The 16,951-nt window shown below is 40.4% G+C and overlaps 1 protein-coding gene across 11 annotated transcripts in view; it reads right to left on the bottom strand.

Annotated features, from left to right (window-relative positions):
- CASK (calcium/calmodulin dependent serine protein kinase) overlaps nucleotides 1-16,951 on the bottom strand; it is a 331,352-nt gene that overhangs the window by 55,711 nt on the left and 258,690 nt on the right. For all 11 annotated transcript variants that reach the window (XM_084789615.1, XM_084789614.1, XM_084789620.1 and 8 more), the window contains one exon: nucleotides 1,618-1,695. In XM_084789615.1, the coding sequence (XP_084645741.1) occupies nucleotides 1,618-1,695 (78 nt within the window). The remainder of the gene's footprint in view (nucleotides 1-1,617; nucleotides 1,696-16,951) is intronic.

Raw genomic sequence — 16,951 nt, forward strand, 5'->3', positions numbered from 1 at the left:
TTTACAGAGACCTCTATCCTGCACTCAACTGAATTCTAACCATCTAGGATTGCCTTAGCCCCTCAACCAGAACTTCTGAGAGGGGTTCACTCTGTTACTAACCACAGGGAACAAACAAAACACACACAAGGACTGAACAAATCACCCCCCAAACAACCAATAAACACACACACACACACACACACACACACACACACACACACACACACGCCTGTCACACCCGTACGGGCGTTTCTTATTCAAATGCCCTGTTAATGACTGGGGTTATGCAGCTGTTTCATATTGCTTAATGATATTAAAGTAGTTTTCTTTGGTGTAGTTTCAACTTCTCTTCTAGGAAACAAGGGGAAAGCATAAACTCTCTCTTTCCCTTTCTGCTTTCACGGCCTATGATTTTAAGTACAGAGTTGTTATCTCTTATGCTAGGGGAAATTCTTCAACTATATAGTTAGGACAAAGGATTGTCCCCAGAGTGTTTCTGCTTCTGTCTATTTGGGTTTTGTCAAGATTGGGCAGTGACTCATGATTCCTGTCTGATAGTGTAATTCTTTCAAAGAATGCTTGACAGGCAAACCAAGACAGATTTCTCTTTCTCTAGCCTCACCAAGAGGGTAAGCCTGGCAGCCACCATGGTCTAATATATAAACATATAATATATATTTCAGCAACAGTCATGTTTAACATCTGCTGGGAAGCTGGATGGGGTGGTCCAAACTGTCATCCCAACACTGGGCTATATGTTGAGATCTTGTCTTAACAAAACAAAACCCAAAACAAAATCTGCTAGGAAAGGCATTATGTCTTCCATACTCTTTCATTTAGTAATCACATCCTATAAGAAATATTTTTAAAAGGAAATATTTATTTGCACAAAACTTTTTAAAAAATCCAACAGTGAAAAAAAAACCAAGGTATTTACTAATGAGGTAATTTCTAAACCTTTCTAATAATAGGAAAAATTTACACAGTCATTGGGTTATATTTATAAAGACCAAATAGAGGCATAAAATGCTAATTACACAATACTTTGCACAAAACATATTTTGATTGGTAATACATCGAATTCTATATGCAAATGAACAATGAAGAAGATACAGAAATGGAAACTATCGTAGGGTGATTGGATTCTGGGTGAATTTTGTTTTCCAAGCTCTCTGCAATGCCATGCTTCTATAATAAGCAAGTATGAAAGGCTTATGGCAAATACTTTTATACAATGATTGTGTATAAAAATGACTTCTTTGAACTCAGTACACATAATTGTTATAGAAAGTCAATTAACCTCCACATACTACCACATCAAAAAAGCAACTCAGATTTTTAATGCATGTCTATTTCTACCAAGTGCGGTAAAATAACATTTTAAAAAAAGATAAAGACTATATTAATATGTGCATTCACACAGCAGAACCAGAAGGAGAAATCTGCGAACTGCTGTTGCTGAGACTCCCCTCCGCCCAGCATGGATGTTCAATGATAAACTTAGCAATTGCAATGGGAGTATGAGTCAAACTGTGATCCTAAAGAGTGTGCCTCTTAACACGTACAAACGTCTTTAGCAAATAAAGGTAGGAGATGGGACGATGCTAAGTACTTTGAGAAAAATATGTCACTTACCTCTTTGGCTCTCTGTACAGCATCGCTTGGAGGATTCCTGATTTGCGGTGAAGACTTCGTGTTAATTTTGTCATATAGCTAAGAGGCAAAGGAGACAATCCAATCAATACCCATCATGTCTTACTACAGTTTATGGCTTTCTGTTTATTATTTCAACAATCTCGTTCCTCATAAAAAGTCAGGGAGATGATGTCAGCAGGTCTTCTTTGCGATTGTTCATCATTCAAACAACTTATCAGAATGAGTTTCATGCAGATCTTTTACAGTAAATGCTTTTAGAGACAGGCACTAAAATTCTACCCTTAGACATTAACATTTGTCAATACAGCAGCAATCCCAGTGCTTTCCTCCAGACAGAAGCAACATTCACTAATACGAATGTGATGCAAAAATGAAAGAACAAATTCTGGCCAAGAGTCTGAAAGAATTTTTCACAGAAACCTAGATCTTGGGAAAGGGCAAGGCCAACTCCTTCTAGGGAGGAATGTTCTCACAGAGGTTTCTTCTTGTCTTACTAGGCCTATTCATTAACAGAATCAGTGCTGGAGCCTTCAGCAGGGTGCCAAGGACAGAAACTTGGTCTCTTTTGACTTTGTGAATTCAAGGAGTGTGAGAAGACTGAAAAAAGATCTAAATATATTTGCAATCCCTCTGCACAAACCTCAAAGATTCAGATGTTAACTTGCTAAAGGACATTTATTTAATTTGTCAGAGAAAATATACTGCAGTTTAGAAATGCAACGAAAATGGTAGTTCTACATGAAATGGAATGGCCAGCTTTGTAAGATACAAAGTTGAACATCCAACCAATGCCTGGCCCAACTTGAGACCCGCCCCTCCCCAACATGGTAGAGAGCCAACCCCTGACACTATTAATGATACTCTGTGATGCTTGCAGACAGGAACCTGGCATAACTGTCCTCTGAGAGGCTCCATTCAGCAACTGATGGAAACAGATGCAGAGACTCACAGCCAAACATTAGGTGGAACTTAGAGAGTCTTGTGGAAGTGTGGGGGTCAGGACAGAAGGGCCCAACGGGGACAAGAACTCTATAAGAAGACCAACAGAGTCAACTAACCTAGGCCTGGGGGTAGGGGGCTTGTGAAGACTGAAGCACCAACCAAATAGCATGCATGGTCTAGACCTAGGCTTCCTACATATATTTAACTGATGGGCAGCTTGCTCTTCATGGGGTCCCCTAGCAAGTAGAGCGGGGGCTGTTTCTGACATGGACTCTGTTGCCTGCTATTGGATCACTTCCCCTTAGCAGGGCTGCCTTTCCAGGCCAGAGGGGAAGAGGATGCGCTCAGTTCTGATGAGACTTGATATGCTGTGGTGGGTTGATATGGGGGCTAGGGGCTCCCCTTTTCTGAGAAGGAGAGGGGGAAAGAGGGAAGAGGGTAGGAGGGTGAGACCAGGAGAAAAGGAAGGAGGGGGCTACAGTCCAGATGTAAACTTAACAAATAAATAAACTTAATATAAAAAGGAAAAGTACAAAGTTAAAAATGACCCCTGTTAGTCTGATGGCGTCTATTTCCTAACTTCTCTAAAACATCTTGAGATTTGGGGGGTGGTTTTGTTCCCCCCTTTTTTTCTCTGCAAACCAATGCTAGTCTAGAGGTGAAGTATTGCCTGTAAATATTCATCAAATTATAGCTAGATGCAAGATGACTTGTAAATATCTATACCATACCATACATAAAAATCCCTAGGAAAGCATTAACAACTGACCAAGAAAAAGTGAAACTAGAGGAGGGGCCATTTTTCCATAATGCCACTGATTAAGAAAGTGCTACTAAATTGAAGACTGAATAAATAGTTAAAGCAGAACAGTAAAATGCTATTCAAAACATTTTATAAACATTTTACTATAGAACTGGTGATACGCTGTTTGACCAAATCCTTGGAGAACATATGTGAATGGTCTCTGTCTTTTTAAGATTTCCATCTCTAGAGATTTCTCACTAAAATTTGGAATGAAAAAAAAAAACATACTTTTTAAGAGAAATTTATCTAAGTAGGGTCTCACTGGCTGGCCTGCAACTTGCCGTGTAGACCAGGCTGGCCTCTAACTTGTAGATATCTACTTGTCTTTGAACTCAGAGAGTTCTGTCTGCACTGCCTCCCAAGTATTAGGATCAAAGGTGTGTGCCCAGTTTACAGAAATAATGTAGTGATTAGCTCTCCAGACTAACCTATGAAAAGAAAGGGAATACTGAATATATAAAAGATTAAAATGAAAATCTTAAAGTGAATGTCATCTGTTACAAAAAACAAAACAAAAAGACACTATCAGTGAATAAATGAATAGATGAATAAATCCTATAACATTATGCTTGTAGATAACAGGCTTTTTGCTGATAGTAAATACCATGTTCTTAGCAAAATAAACAGTATGTACAGATAGTGGGCATGGGAGATGGCTCAGTATATAAAGACACCTTCAGCCAAGCCTGTCAATATGAACTCGATTCCCAGGACTTACATGGTAGAAGGAGAGAACCAACTCTCCAAGGTTGTCCTCCAAAATCCACATGTGTGCACTCCCATTACCCCTCAACAAAACATGATTTAAAGAAAAAAAAAACATTTAGTGGTGCTGGGTGTGTTGGTCTCACGCCTTTAATCTCAGCACTTTGGAAGCAGAGGCAGGTGGATCTCTGTGAGTTTGAGACCAGCCTGGTCTATATAGTGAGTTCCAGGATATAATAGAGATACTCTTGTCTCAAAAACCAAAATAACAACCACCACCACCACCAGCAACCATTTAGTGGGCTAGCAATGAGGCTTAGTGGGCAAAGATGCTCACCATCAAGCCTGGGGACTTGAGTTCAATCCCTAGAACCCACAATGGTAGAAGGAGAGAACAGACTCCCATAAGTTGTTCTCTGACCTTCACATATGTACTGTGGCGCGCGCACACACACACACACACACACACACACACACACACACACACACACCCCAAAACCCACCCACCCACCCACCCACACATAATTTAAAAGACATTTAGTTAACCCGATATCAAAGTATTGATAACCAAAATTTAAGGAACTTAGATGAAGCTGGTCATGGTGGCCTTTAATTCCAGCACTCAGGGACGTAGGCAGGTAGATCTCTGTGAGTTCAAGGTCAGCCTTGTCTACAAATTCAGTCCAGGACAACTGCTGTTACACAGAGACAGCCTGTCTCAAAACACACACACACACTTAGATGAATAATAACAGTATGAAAGATCTCAAGGCCATTTAAAAGAATAGCAAACCTGGGAGGCAGAGGCAGGTGGATCACTGTGAGTTTAAGGCCATCCTGGTCTACAAAGTCCAGTCCAGCCAGGGCTGTTACACGAAGAAACCCTGTCTCAAAACACAAAATAAACAACCCCCCCCAAAAGAATAGCAAACCTATTTCAATGCTTTCTAGATTTACTGCACTGTCACTTTACACTGTCTACACTGCAAGTTCTTTACCTAAAAAAAGCTTTGCCTTTTTCTCAACCAAAGCCTATTGCTGACACTACCTCCAACCCTTTCAAATATGAATAGCATTGCTATTTACATAACTAATAAATGCACACCAACTTTTACTTAGAGCAACAAACACCCCCTCCCCAACTCCTGAACCTGGAGACTTGAGTTTTAACCTGCCCTTACTATGCCAAGTACAGTCCTTTAGCTCTTCTGTAAGTACAATTTCTTTTAGAAATTTTTTTTTCTTGGTGTTAGGCACAACACTCAAGGCGTTGACTCTGCTAACATCTAAGAACTGTATGTCAGAATACAGTCTTGGAGTCTTTTAGCTGGTGCCTAGGAGATATTCTTGGGCCTCACTCTAGACCTAATAAAAGTATCCTTGTATGCTCTGTGGGCTTTTAAAAAGAAATATTCTATTCAGTACTACATATTTTAGCAACAATAGTCATCTCGTTGCCCACTTCATGAGATAGAACCCATATCTGACATTGCTTCGGTGACTTAAGAACCTGAGACTACACAGCCCAGGAGCCCAGGGACCGAGGGTAAACCAAATACTACAGTTCTTAAGAAGAAAAGTAGCAATGAAACGACTCCTACTGATATTCTTCTATAAAGTGCCTTGTTCAGGCATCATCAGAGAGGGTTCCTCCAGCAGCAGACGGGAACAAATACAGAAACCCACAGCCAGACATTACATAGAGAGACCTTGAAGCACATGGTTCTAAATGGGATGTCTCCATCAAATCTCTGCCCTCAGGGATCAGGGGGCTCATGGAAGAGGAGGCTGAAAGAGTTAAGAGCCAGAGGGTAATGGGGAACACCAAAACACAAGGCCATCTATATCAACAGGATCAACACGCATGTGAACTCAGAGACTGAGGCGGCATGCACAGGGAGAAGTGGACACATGCTCCAATCTCTAACCCAGAGGCTACCTCCAATTGATAACCACTTGCAAAGGAAAATTTAGTGTGTTGTGCGTCTTGGTTTCTTTCTCTTTTTTAATTAATTAATTAATTAATTAATTCATTCATTCATTCACTTTACATCCCAATCATCCCAATAGTAGCCCCTCCCAGTCCTACTCTCCCTCCCTCTTCCCCCCCCCATCCTGCCTCCCCTACCCCTCAGAAAAGGGGAGGCCCTCCCCCTACCTACCCATCCCAGTACATCAAGTTGCATCAGGACTGAGTGCTTCCTTTACCACAGTGACCTAGCTAGGCAGCCCCAACAGAGGGCAGTGATTGAAAAGCATGCAAGAAAGTCCTTGTCAGAAACAGCCCTTATTCCCCTTACGAGGGGACCCACATGAAGACCAAGCTGCCCATTCGGTACATATGTGTAGGCAGGCCTAGGTCCACTCCATACATGGTCCTTGGTTGGTCTTTCAGTCTCTGTAAGCCCACCTGGGCCCGGGTTAGTTTACTATGTAGGTTTTCTTGTGGAGCTCCTGTCCCCTCTGGGTCCTTTTATCCTTTCTTCCAGTCTTCCACAAGGCTCTGTGTTGGCTTCTTTAAAAACCTAGTTATGTTACGTGAATTTGTTTTTGTTTTAATCCCAGGTGTGGGATAGGAGGCTGCTTCACAGCAGGTGACTATGATTTGCCTCATGTACTAGCAGGGGACTCTGGAGAGGGCCTGTGGTGGCTGCTCCTCCCTCTGCTGCTTGCTGCTGGTTCATCCTGCTGCTGTGTTTGCTATTACTGGTTTGCTGGATGTTCTGACAATGACACCTGGACCTGCCTCAAGGAACTCTTACGTCCCTAATCAGCAGGTAGTTTAGAAGTCTATGTCCCCTTGCTTCTAACCTTCTTTCTCTAGTGTTGGGGGTTTGGAAGGGATTAGGGTGGAATAAGGGTTGGAAGTGAGGTAGAAGTATAAGAACCCAATAAAATAGATGAAAAATATGCCAACAATTTAGTTTCCTCTAAGGGAGTCTCACTGGGTAAACAAACAACTCTTGAGTGTAGGCTGCATGCCCAGTAGTACATGGCCAACAGAAAACAAACTCAATGTCATCTTTGGAGGTTGCTTGTCTTACAATGTTGTATCAGGGCTTTTCGTTTTTTCCCCCTTTTACATTTTTTCTTCTTATTTTTAAAGTATGTATACACTCTTCTTCTTCCTCCTCTTCCTCTTTTCTTCTTATTTCTTTTCTCTTTTTACCCTACAGGTCCTTTGTGTATACATTATGTCCCAGTTTAGTGTTTTTATGGGATTCCTGAATGTGCAAATGAATGGGTCTGTTTCTTATGCCTTCTCTTGGGCTCTTTTCCCTCTTTATGTTTGTTTTGTCCCATTTTGATGTGTTAGTTTTTGTTTTATTTGGTTATATATATTTATTATTATCCCATAGGAATCTGTTTCTAAAGAGAAACAGAAAGGGACGCATCTGGATGGGAGAGGCAGTGGGGAGAAACTGGATGGAGTAAAGGGAGGAGAAACTTTATGGATATATTATGTAAGGGGGAAAATCTATTTTTAATAAAAAGAAAAAAATCACAAATTTGGAATGCTTCAAATTCAGAAATGCTCCAACATCTGAAATGGCCCGAAGTCTGAAACCTTTATAATGCCAAACTGACTGGAAAATTCCACATGTGACCCCACATGAGGGGTTGTAGACAAATTCCAGGCACACTAAAAATGTTGCATAAAGTTATCTTCAGGTTGTGTGTACTGTACATGCTATATGGAACATATCTGGATTTTATGTTTAGACTTTGATCCTAACCCCAAATTATCATTGTGTACTCAAATATTTAAAATTGGAGAAAAAAATCCTCAAATATAAAAAACACTTCAGCTCTCAAGCATTTCAGTTAAGAGGCACTCAACTTACATTATTAGGAATAATGATGACCACTTCTTTTATTGAGCAGTTACTAGATGCTAATTTATAGTCAAAGACTTTAGTATGAATGTACCCACTTAACCTCAGCTAATCGTCCAACACCGGTGCCTCTGTTATGCCCATTTTACAGATGAAGAAAACAGACCAACAGTGAAGAACCACAGTTCTAGCTGTAGGATGACTTCATGAGTGGTATGCACGTGCCTGGAGTCTCAACACTTTCTTGGCCATATTGTAAGGAAGGCGCTCAGATAAACTCCTCTGTGCCTTTGGTATGGTCTCTCTCTTTCTCTTTCTCTCTGTCTGTCTCTGTCTCTGTCTCTGTCTGTCTGTCTGTCTGTCTGTCTCTCTCTCTCTCTCACACACACACACACACAGAGAGAGAGGGGGGGGGAGGGAGGGAGGGAGGGAGAGAGAGAGAGAGAGAGAGAGAGAGAGAGAGAGAGAGAGAGAGAGAGAGAGAGAGGCCCCTACTCACCCACTTCAAACTAAGGCCAACAGGAAGTCTACTAGGTAGCTACCCGTGCTGCTGTAGGGCTTGCTGCACAACAGTCAGTGTTCTTTCTACACTGGCCTAGGCTGTATTCTGCCTACAGAGGCAGAAGCCTGACATGTATAGGAGTCACAGAATTGAGGAGAGCACACATTTGATTTTCCCTTCCCCTTCTTCTTAAGAAGGGAAGAAAAGGGAACTGTTCCTTCCCCCCATGCAAAGTGAAGGGTAGAGGACCTTCTAGAAAAGCTTGCATGGGAACTGGAAGTACCAGACAGGAGAGCCTTGTTCTCTGGCCAGGGCTTGCCAAGTCATAGCAGCTTACAGGCCCACACTGGTGACCTAGGAAGGATAGAATCCTTGGGGAGGCCCGACAAGTGATATTTTCGGTCTTAAGTGAAAAGTGACTAGGTCTGTTTCTTTTATGCCTCACCTGGGATAGCCCACACTTGCAATACATACTAAGGTAAGAATGTATGCTTCTTGTAAGTCAAAGAAATGTCTGTGACAAGTCAAAGAAATGTCTGTGAGGGTAACCTGCCCAAGGCTACCCTGATGGAGTCCTGCCCAAGAGGACTGCCTGTACAGAGCAAGAAAACCCAGAAATAGGGGCTATGGTAACACCATAGAGAGGAGACACGGATGTGCTGCTGAGGCTAGCTGTAGCCTGTGCCAACAACGCTAAAGCTGTGCTTTTGCAACTCAGGGATGCCTGCCACACCAAGGGCATCAACACCGAAAAAGGAAGTGGCTGTCTAATGTTCATGATTATAGAACATGCTGTGTAAGGGCTTATTTTTCTTCTCCATGACCTTTGAGCTCTCCCATATGAGGTAGCAGGACACAGTATGTGTGCGACAATTGTTTCCTCAAAAAAAAAAAAGTTGAAAAAAAAAAGTTGAACTTGCATGTAGAAATTATAAATACATATTTGTAAAAAAATGTAGAGTACGACAAAAATAAGCACAGTGGGAATACTTATTTTAGTTTGTTTCTTTAGGAACCAGATACAATTTCTATTTGATCCTCATAGGACACTAAAAATTTCCCCCCTGAAATTAAACACATTTTGGTCATATTGAATTCTTTTGGGTATCTTTCAAGTCTTACTTACTAAACAAGGTTTCCTTAAGGTAGACAAGACCTTAGATAGTAATACAACTCTATTCCTTCATTTTGAAGAGAATGTTATAATTTGGATAAATGTCACCCAACTGTGTAGATATTAAAAGGCTTGTTTGCCTTTGGCCCTGGTGTGAGGGACCTTTAAGAAGTGGGGCCTAGTAGGAGGAAGTTAGCTCACTGGGACTATGCTCTTGACGTGGATAATAGTATTCCATTCCCTTCTTCTCTTTGCTTCTTGCATGTCATGAGGTGGGCAGCCTCTTCGGCTGAGATTTTTGCCTTCCTGTGGGCCCAAAGCAATAGGGAAAACTGACTGCTGACTGAAATCTCTAAGATTGTGAGCCAAAATAAATCTTTCTTCCTTTTAAGGTGATAATCTCAGGTGTTTTGTCATAGCAACTGAAAGCTGATTCACACAGAGGAGAAAACGAAGGTCTAGTCAGGTGAAATGCCATACTTAGGGTTATACAAGCAGCATAGCAGCTAATGGAAATTTGGCCTTCTGTCTCACAGCAGATGTCTTCGGACTATATTAGAATTTAGTAATACATAACAACTTGTGCCAGTGGGATGCCTTTAGTAAAATTTAGAGGAGAAACTGCAGAAAATGCTATTCATAGACCATGGAAAAATAAACTAAATATGATTTGGAAATTATGAGTCAATCACATGCTGGTTTTATTATTTATTAATATTAAGATCTTAATCTTATCTTGGCTAAATAGAAATGTTTTAGGTTTTGGGGGGGCTATTTGGTTTCTGTTACTACTATTAAAACCTGTTGTGTTGTGTAAAAGCAGCTATTAACAATGAATAGACATGACTGTCTTTTCTTTCTTCTTCTTTTCTTTTCTTTTCTTTTCTTTTCTTTTCTTTTCTTTTCAAGACAGTGTTTCTCTGTGTAGCCTTGGCTGTCCTGGACTCACTTTGTAGACCAGGCTGGCCTCGAACTCACAGAGATCCGCCTGACTCTGGCACCCAAGTGCTGGGATTACAGGCGTGCGCCACCACGCCCAGTGACATGGCTGTGTTTCAATAAAACGTTAATCAAACAGTGGCCAGCTGGATTTTGCTTCAGGGTGAAAACTTGCAGCTTCTGCTCTAGAAATCTAAATTCAGAGTAGTCTGGTAACACTGAAATATATTTTGTTTTGTCATTTGCATTCCTTAAACCTGAAGATAATGAAACATATTTATAAGGCTGACATGCTGAAGGAATTGGGAAAGGTGATAGAGGAAGATTTTAATGTTAATTTCCTAGAGGGAAAACAAGGATGTAGAACTCAATGACCGTTTGCATTCTTTTTCTCAAGAAATTAGTTATCCAAGTTCAGCACTCCCTTTCTCTCTCTCTATATATATATCACCAAACCACATACATAGAATCAAGGCAAAAACAAGGAAATGTGAACAGCTGCAAGGGAAGCAGGCTGTCTCACACTGTGTCACTCCCAGACAGGCCTGCTCCCTGCCAGTCTCTGGCACTGGGTCAGATACGACCACACCCAGCTGCCCGGACACACTTCACCTCTGTCTCAAGGAGAGAGTCAGCACAGTTCCACTGGGAAGTTGCATTCTACACTGCAGCTGGTTCAAAGGAAGCAGAGGAAACGTGGTGGGAATATTCAATTCCTAGCTCCTGAGCATGTACTTTTCAACAGAAAGATGAGATCAATCATTACATCATTTTAAATTTACGTGTAAAGCATTAAATGAAGCTTCTTTTTTTTTTTTTACACCATTACATTTCACTCTTAATGTCTTACTCCTCAAATATAAGTGACTGCTCATTGTTTCATTTATCACAGATTCCCTATTTAGATATTTATTCTGTATCTATTTTAACTATTCTGTAATGAAAATTAGTGGCAAGACACGATTCCTTGATTGGTGTAACCCATTATCTTTTTTTTTCTTCCACAGAGAAAACCGTATCAAAAGACAAGAATTATACCACTTGAGATAAGATTAGAACTTTTAGAACAAGACTCTAAGCAGTGGATCAAATAATGAGGGGGCTTCTAGAGCCTCAGAGACCAGTGAAGTTCATTAGCATCCACTTACTTTAAAGACACTGAAGCAACTTCCTGCTGGAAAAACACTCCAGTTCATATTTAGCTGCAAATTAATGAAATGTGCCTACAGGCCCAGTAAGACAGACAATAAGAGTGTGAGCAAGAGTGCATGAAATGGCAGTGAGGAGATGAGATGAGGGACAGGCTATGTTACTAGAAACTTCCTTCAGAGTTTGGGTGAACTATCTATGAAGAAGCTAGGTGCACAGGAACCAAGTTCCAATGTCACAGTGAACTGAGAACTGAGAGGCAAAAGAACTTCCTCCCCACATAGAATACATTTGAAATCCAGCAAAATGTTAGGGGAAGGGAGATGATTTCATACTAAAATATAGGGAACTGGCAAGCAGCTATCACTTTGAAGATGCTTTTTGGAAGTTGTAAATTGGAGAAGAATTTGAGATCTAAACTCTGTTTTCCTGCCCAAGCTAACATACCAACTTGAGATCTTCAGCTTAACCACCTACCCAGGAAGCCTGAACTGAAGAGTTCCCAGACAGCCCGGGGAAACCCAACTCTTAAATATATGCAGAACCAAAAATGAAAGGCCCTTTCAAACATTAAACATGAGATAGCGCAAAGACAGTTAGTTCATAAAGGTCCAAAAGACATATTGTGAAAACTAAAATGGCATTTTCAAAAAAAAAAAAAAAAAAAAAAACAACCAAGGAACTGTAAATGTATGAACTGTAAGAAAAATGTCTTACACATCTAAGAATGAATATGCATTATTGTGATTCCATGATTTAAAAAAAATGATTTATAAAGCCCACCAAGGTGGGTTTTTTTGTTAATATTTGCCTATCTTATCAGCATCTTTTGTTTCCCCTAAAAATTTAAATTCTACAAGATTTTCCAATCTGTTTAATTAAAAAAATACTCTGCCCTCTGTGTGTGCCTGAGTATATTCCACATATGTTCAGGTGCTCACAGAGTCCAGAAGAGGGCGTGAATCCCCTGGAGCTGTTGTTACAGATGGTTGTGAGCTGTTTGACACTGGTTCTGGGAACTGAACTCTGGTCCTCTGGAAGAAGGGCATGTATTCTTAACCACTGTGCCATCTCTCTAGCCCCCAGTTCATTTTGAATAGTTTAAAAGAAAACATTCAAATATTAGTCATGCTGAATATCCTCCATTGCTTGCATTAGAAGGGTGTACTTCCATTTCTGTGAACAGCATCATTACAATTTATGCTTTAACTTTCCCTCCAAATATTCAGACATTAGCCTCAGATGACCTGGCTAGATTGGGTCTCAGGAACAGACCTCACGTTGTTAGACTTGGTGGCAAGCATCCTTATTTGTTGAGCCATCTCATGGTGCGGGCCCTCTTTGTTCTTCCCTAGTTCTTTCCTTTCTCTTTTCTTTCCTCTTCAGGCTGGGGTGGGGGTGGAGGTGAGGGGGACTCCTTGGGTATCCTAGGCTGGCCTCAACATGGATGTCCTTGAGACTTCTGCCTCAGTCTCTTAAGTGCTGGCATTACAAGTGTGTACCATCACGCCTCATTTATGTGGTGCTGGCGATGGAACCCGGTGCTTCAAGCATGCCAGGCAAGCACTCTATCAACTGAATTTATCCCTAGTTGCTGTTTTAATAAAAACTGCTGGGAGAAGGCACTTTTTGATATTAAATATAAGACTTTGCCCAACTGTGAGATATTTATACTCTTTTATGAATATCCTTTCTACTTTTTAAAGTGTTAATAACCTCATTTTCTAGCTTTATTGTTCTTATATATCTGTGGCTATAGGTAAAAATATTTGCACAAAAGAAAATTTTACTATCTTTCTGCTGCTTAAAAAACATTATGAGGGGCAGATCTGGGCCCAGGGGTCCTGCTCAAACTATGGCACCAACCAAGGACAATATAGGAAGTAAACTTTGAACCCCTATCCAGATCTACCCAACGGACAGGACATTCTCCACAGCTGAGTGGAGGGTGGGGTATGACTTTCACACGAACTCTGATGCACCATATTTGACCATGTCCCCTGGATGGGGAGGCCTGGTGGCACTCAGAGGAAGGATAGCAGGCTACCAAGAAGAGACTTGATACCCTATGAGCATATACAGGGGGAGGAGGTCCCCCTCAGTCACAGTCATAGGGGAGGGGAGTAAGGGGGAAAGCAGGAGGGAGGGAAGAATGGGAGGATACAAGGGATGGGATAACAACTGAGATGTAATATGAATAAATTAATAAAATATATAAGAAAAACATTAATGTTATATTAGGATTACTCTTGGAAGCCAGAGTAAGTAGCAAAAATGAATTTAAAAAGAGACCAACACAAAGTCTGGCAGAAGTGGTTTTATGAGAAGAAAGCAGCATGTTGCAAATGTTGCTAATGTTGCAAACCACCTCTCAGTCTTTAATGGAGCATGCCACATTCCTTTCTGGAGAGAGACCCCTCTTTTCCTTGAGACTACCATAAAGAACCAGTGCTTATTGCACTTCAAGGCTATTAGAAGATTCCTTTGCCTTCTGATAAAGTAAAATATAAACGGAGAATGTCACTGAGAGTGGGGTGACACTGGGGCAAGTTGATTTAGTACTGTAGTATCTAATTTATTATTATAAAGTCAATTTCAAACCCTGATTTATGTAACCCACCTAAACAAAGAGGAACTATATAAACCCCTGTAATCCACAGCACACTCAGAAAAGATGGTGCATTCCTTTAACAATGATAGAGAATATAGGAACCAACTTGGGAACAATATGTGAAGAAAGAACCAAGGCAGGAATGTGTGTGATTAGCATTTAGGGAAGCTATTTTTCCTACTATATATTTACCATACAACATTGATAGTGGATGGTGTGAGAGGATAATTTAACAGTTTTGTTTCCAGCCTTCATGCTTTGAGGTTTTTTTTTTAAAACCTTATTGAATTGCTTAGAGCCTCCATTATAAAGTTGAATCGGAGTGGTTAAGAGTAGATGATCCCTTGAGGGGAATTAAACATAATCAATGCATAAAAATGTTAGAATGAAACTAATAGTTTTGTATAATTAATATATGGTAACTTTTAAAAAGTAAGGAAAAAGGAATGGACAACCTTTGCTTTATTCCTAATTGTATCTGTTTTTGTTGTTTTTGTTGTTGTTTCTTAAAACCTGAGCATATTGCCAGCAGGCTGAAGATGGTCCTCCCATGTTACAGAGAGAGAACGGGTGACTGACCAGGCAGCAAACCGCTTTTGTCGTTTCTTAGTTTTGGAAGCTGCTTCCTGCACTCCTAGTTAAATAATAATTTTATTCCTTCTCAAGTCTCTGATGGGGTTGAAGACCAGATAGTTACAGTTTCACAGTTAGGCTTAAGTTGTTTAGGATTTAAGAAATTGTTTTAAGGTCTAGAAAGATGTTAAGTTGATAAATACAAGACATGATAGAGAATGGTTTGGGTACAAAAGTTTAGACCCACCTAGATAGGATACATTGTATTTTCTTCAAGGTTGCCAACTAGAAATGAGATAAACATTTTGAATGTAACTTTTACATAGGGCTTTCCTGATTGCTTCATACCTGTTCTTTCTGTAAGGGGTTTATTATAAATAAATAAGGTCCATATGTATTTGGGAATAAAAAGAAAATGCATTGATAAGATCAGAAAAAAAGTGACCATATCAAACTTAATGGCACGCTTAAATATCTACATTAAAAAGCACCAGCTAATCCAGGTCTCAGGGATCTTGTTTCCGGCAGTACTTTCCCATTACAGAGATGGAAACACAAGGAAGTTTTGTGTAGCCACTTAGAAATGGTACAACAGGTGACTCCCAAAGCAAAAAGCACTTTGATCTTCAGCCCTAGGAAGTACACAATAGCACCAAGAGCACTGCCACTGGGCTGGGCCCAGCACCCAGCTGACTTGTACTTGCCAGAGCAGCTGACTCTTTCAGGCTGCATTGGGGGTGGGATGGTAACTCTGCCTCCAAAGGTCCTCAGGGCTTCTCATTCCAGACGTTTAAGTCCAGAATTCATGAGAAACCCAGCTTGGCATTTCCTGATTGGTAACGTCTTTACACATTCAAACTGTTGTAACTCATTTCTCAGACCCCAAGTTGAAAAAAAAAAGCAAAAACAACCCCCCAAAAACCCAAAAAACAAAAACAAACAAAAACCCAAAAAACAAACAAACAAAACAAAACAAAAAACAAAAAACAAACCAACCCACCCATCATCAGCAGGTTACTGTAAAACTTCTTTTTCCTTTAGGAAACTTCTAGTTCTAAAAATATTCTGTTTCAAACATGTCTACTAAATTAATATCATCTCAAAAACACAAAACAGTAAATCTAGAGTTGTAGTTTTGCAGGCTAGATGGAAAAAAATTCTCTCTCTAAGCAGTAAAGCATTGCAATAAAGATGTCAGCCACATGAAATACGACGGATTCCAAGCACTTGCTTATTTCTAATGCAATATTTTAAAATATTACTTAAAAACAGCACACTACTTCATCTATGAGATCGTCCATTTTATAAATCGACATCTAAAGTAAGCTACTCCTAGAGTTAGCTTTGTGGGTATAGTAATTCATTTACTGGTTACAGTTTTAGAGAACAAGCTGAAAATTCCTACAAAAATCATATTAATTAGGTGGGGGCATCATATCTACTACTAAAATGGCAGTACATGCTAGCAGTCAGAGGGATGGCAGCCAGTGAGTAAAGTATTGAAACTTAGTTGTCAAAGTGTGGCAGAGAGAGAGAGAGAGAGAGAGATGATTCCCCACTTTTGTAAATTCACACACACAACAACTGGACATTATTTGCAGAGAACGGTGTGATGTGTTAATATGCAGATTTTCGGTAGCAATCAAATCAAGGCAGTTAGTGTATCTGCCACCTCATACCTCTATCATTTCTTTGTGGTAAGAATACTTAAAGTCTTCTCTTGTGGCTATTTGGAACCATTCAATATGATATTGTTAAGCAAAAGATGACGAGATCACATTCTCCCCAACACCTGTGGACCACTGGTCAACCTCTCCTCACTTTCACCACCAGCTTCCCCTGCTGCTCATAATGATTATTCTTTCTACCTAGTTTCTGGGAGACCAGTGCTAGGGCTCTAACATCATGCTGCAGCTGTCTTTCTGTGTTTGGCTTATTAACAGTAATCGTAATGCTCTCCAGGTTCTCTGATGTCACTGCAAATGATGTCCTTTTGGATGCCAAACTTGCTTAAATTTATAACCATGACCAGGACCAACAAAGCCCTCAGATGGTCTTCAGTCAGCCTTAGGAACTCACTCCTGTTTGTTTCGTCAGCTTAAAACTGCTGGTCCTGAACTTCACATATTTAGAGTGT

The sequence above is a fragment of the Acomys minous genome, assembly GCF_964271855.1.
Source record: "Acomys minous genome assembly, chromosome: 7".
NCBI classification, from domain to species: domain Eukaryota; kingdom Metazoa; phylum Chordata; class Mammalia; order Rodentia; family Muridae; genus Acomys; species Acomys minous.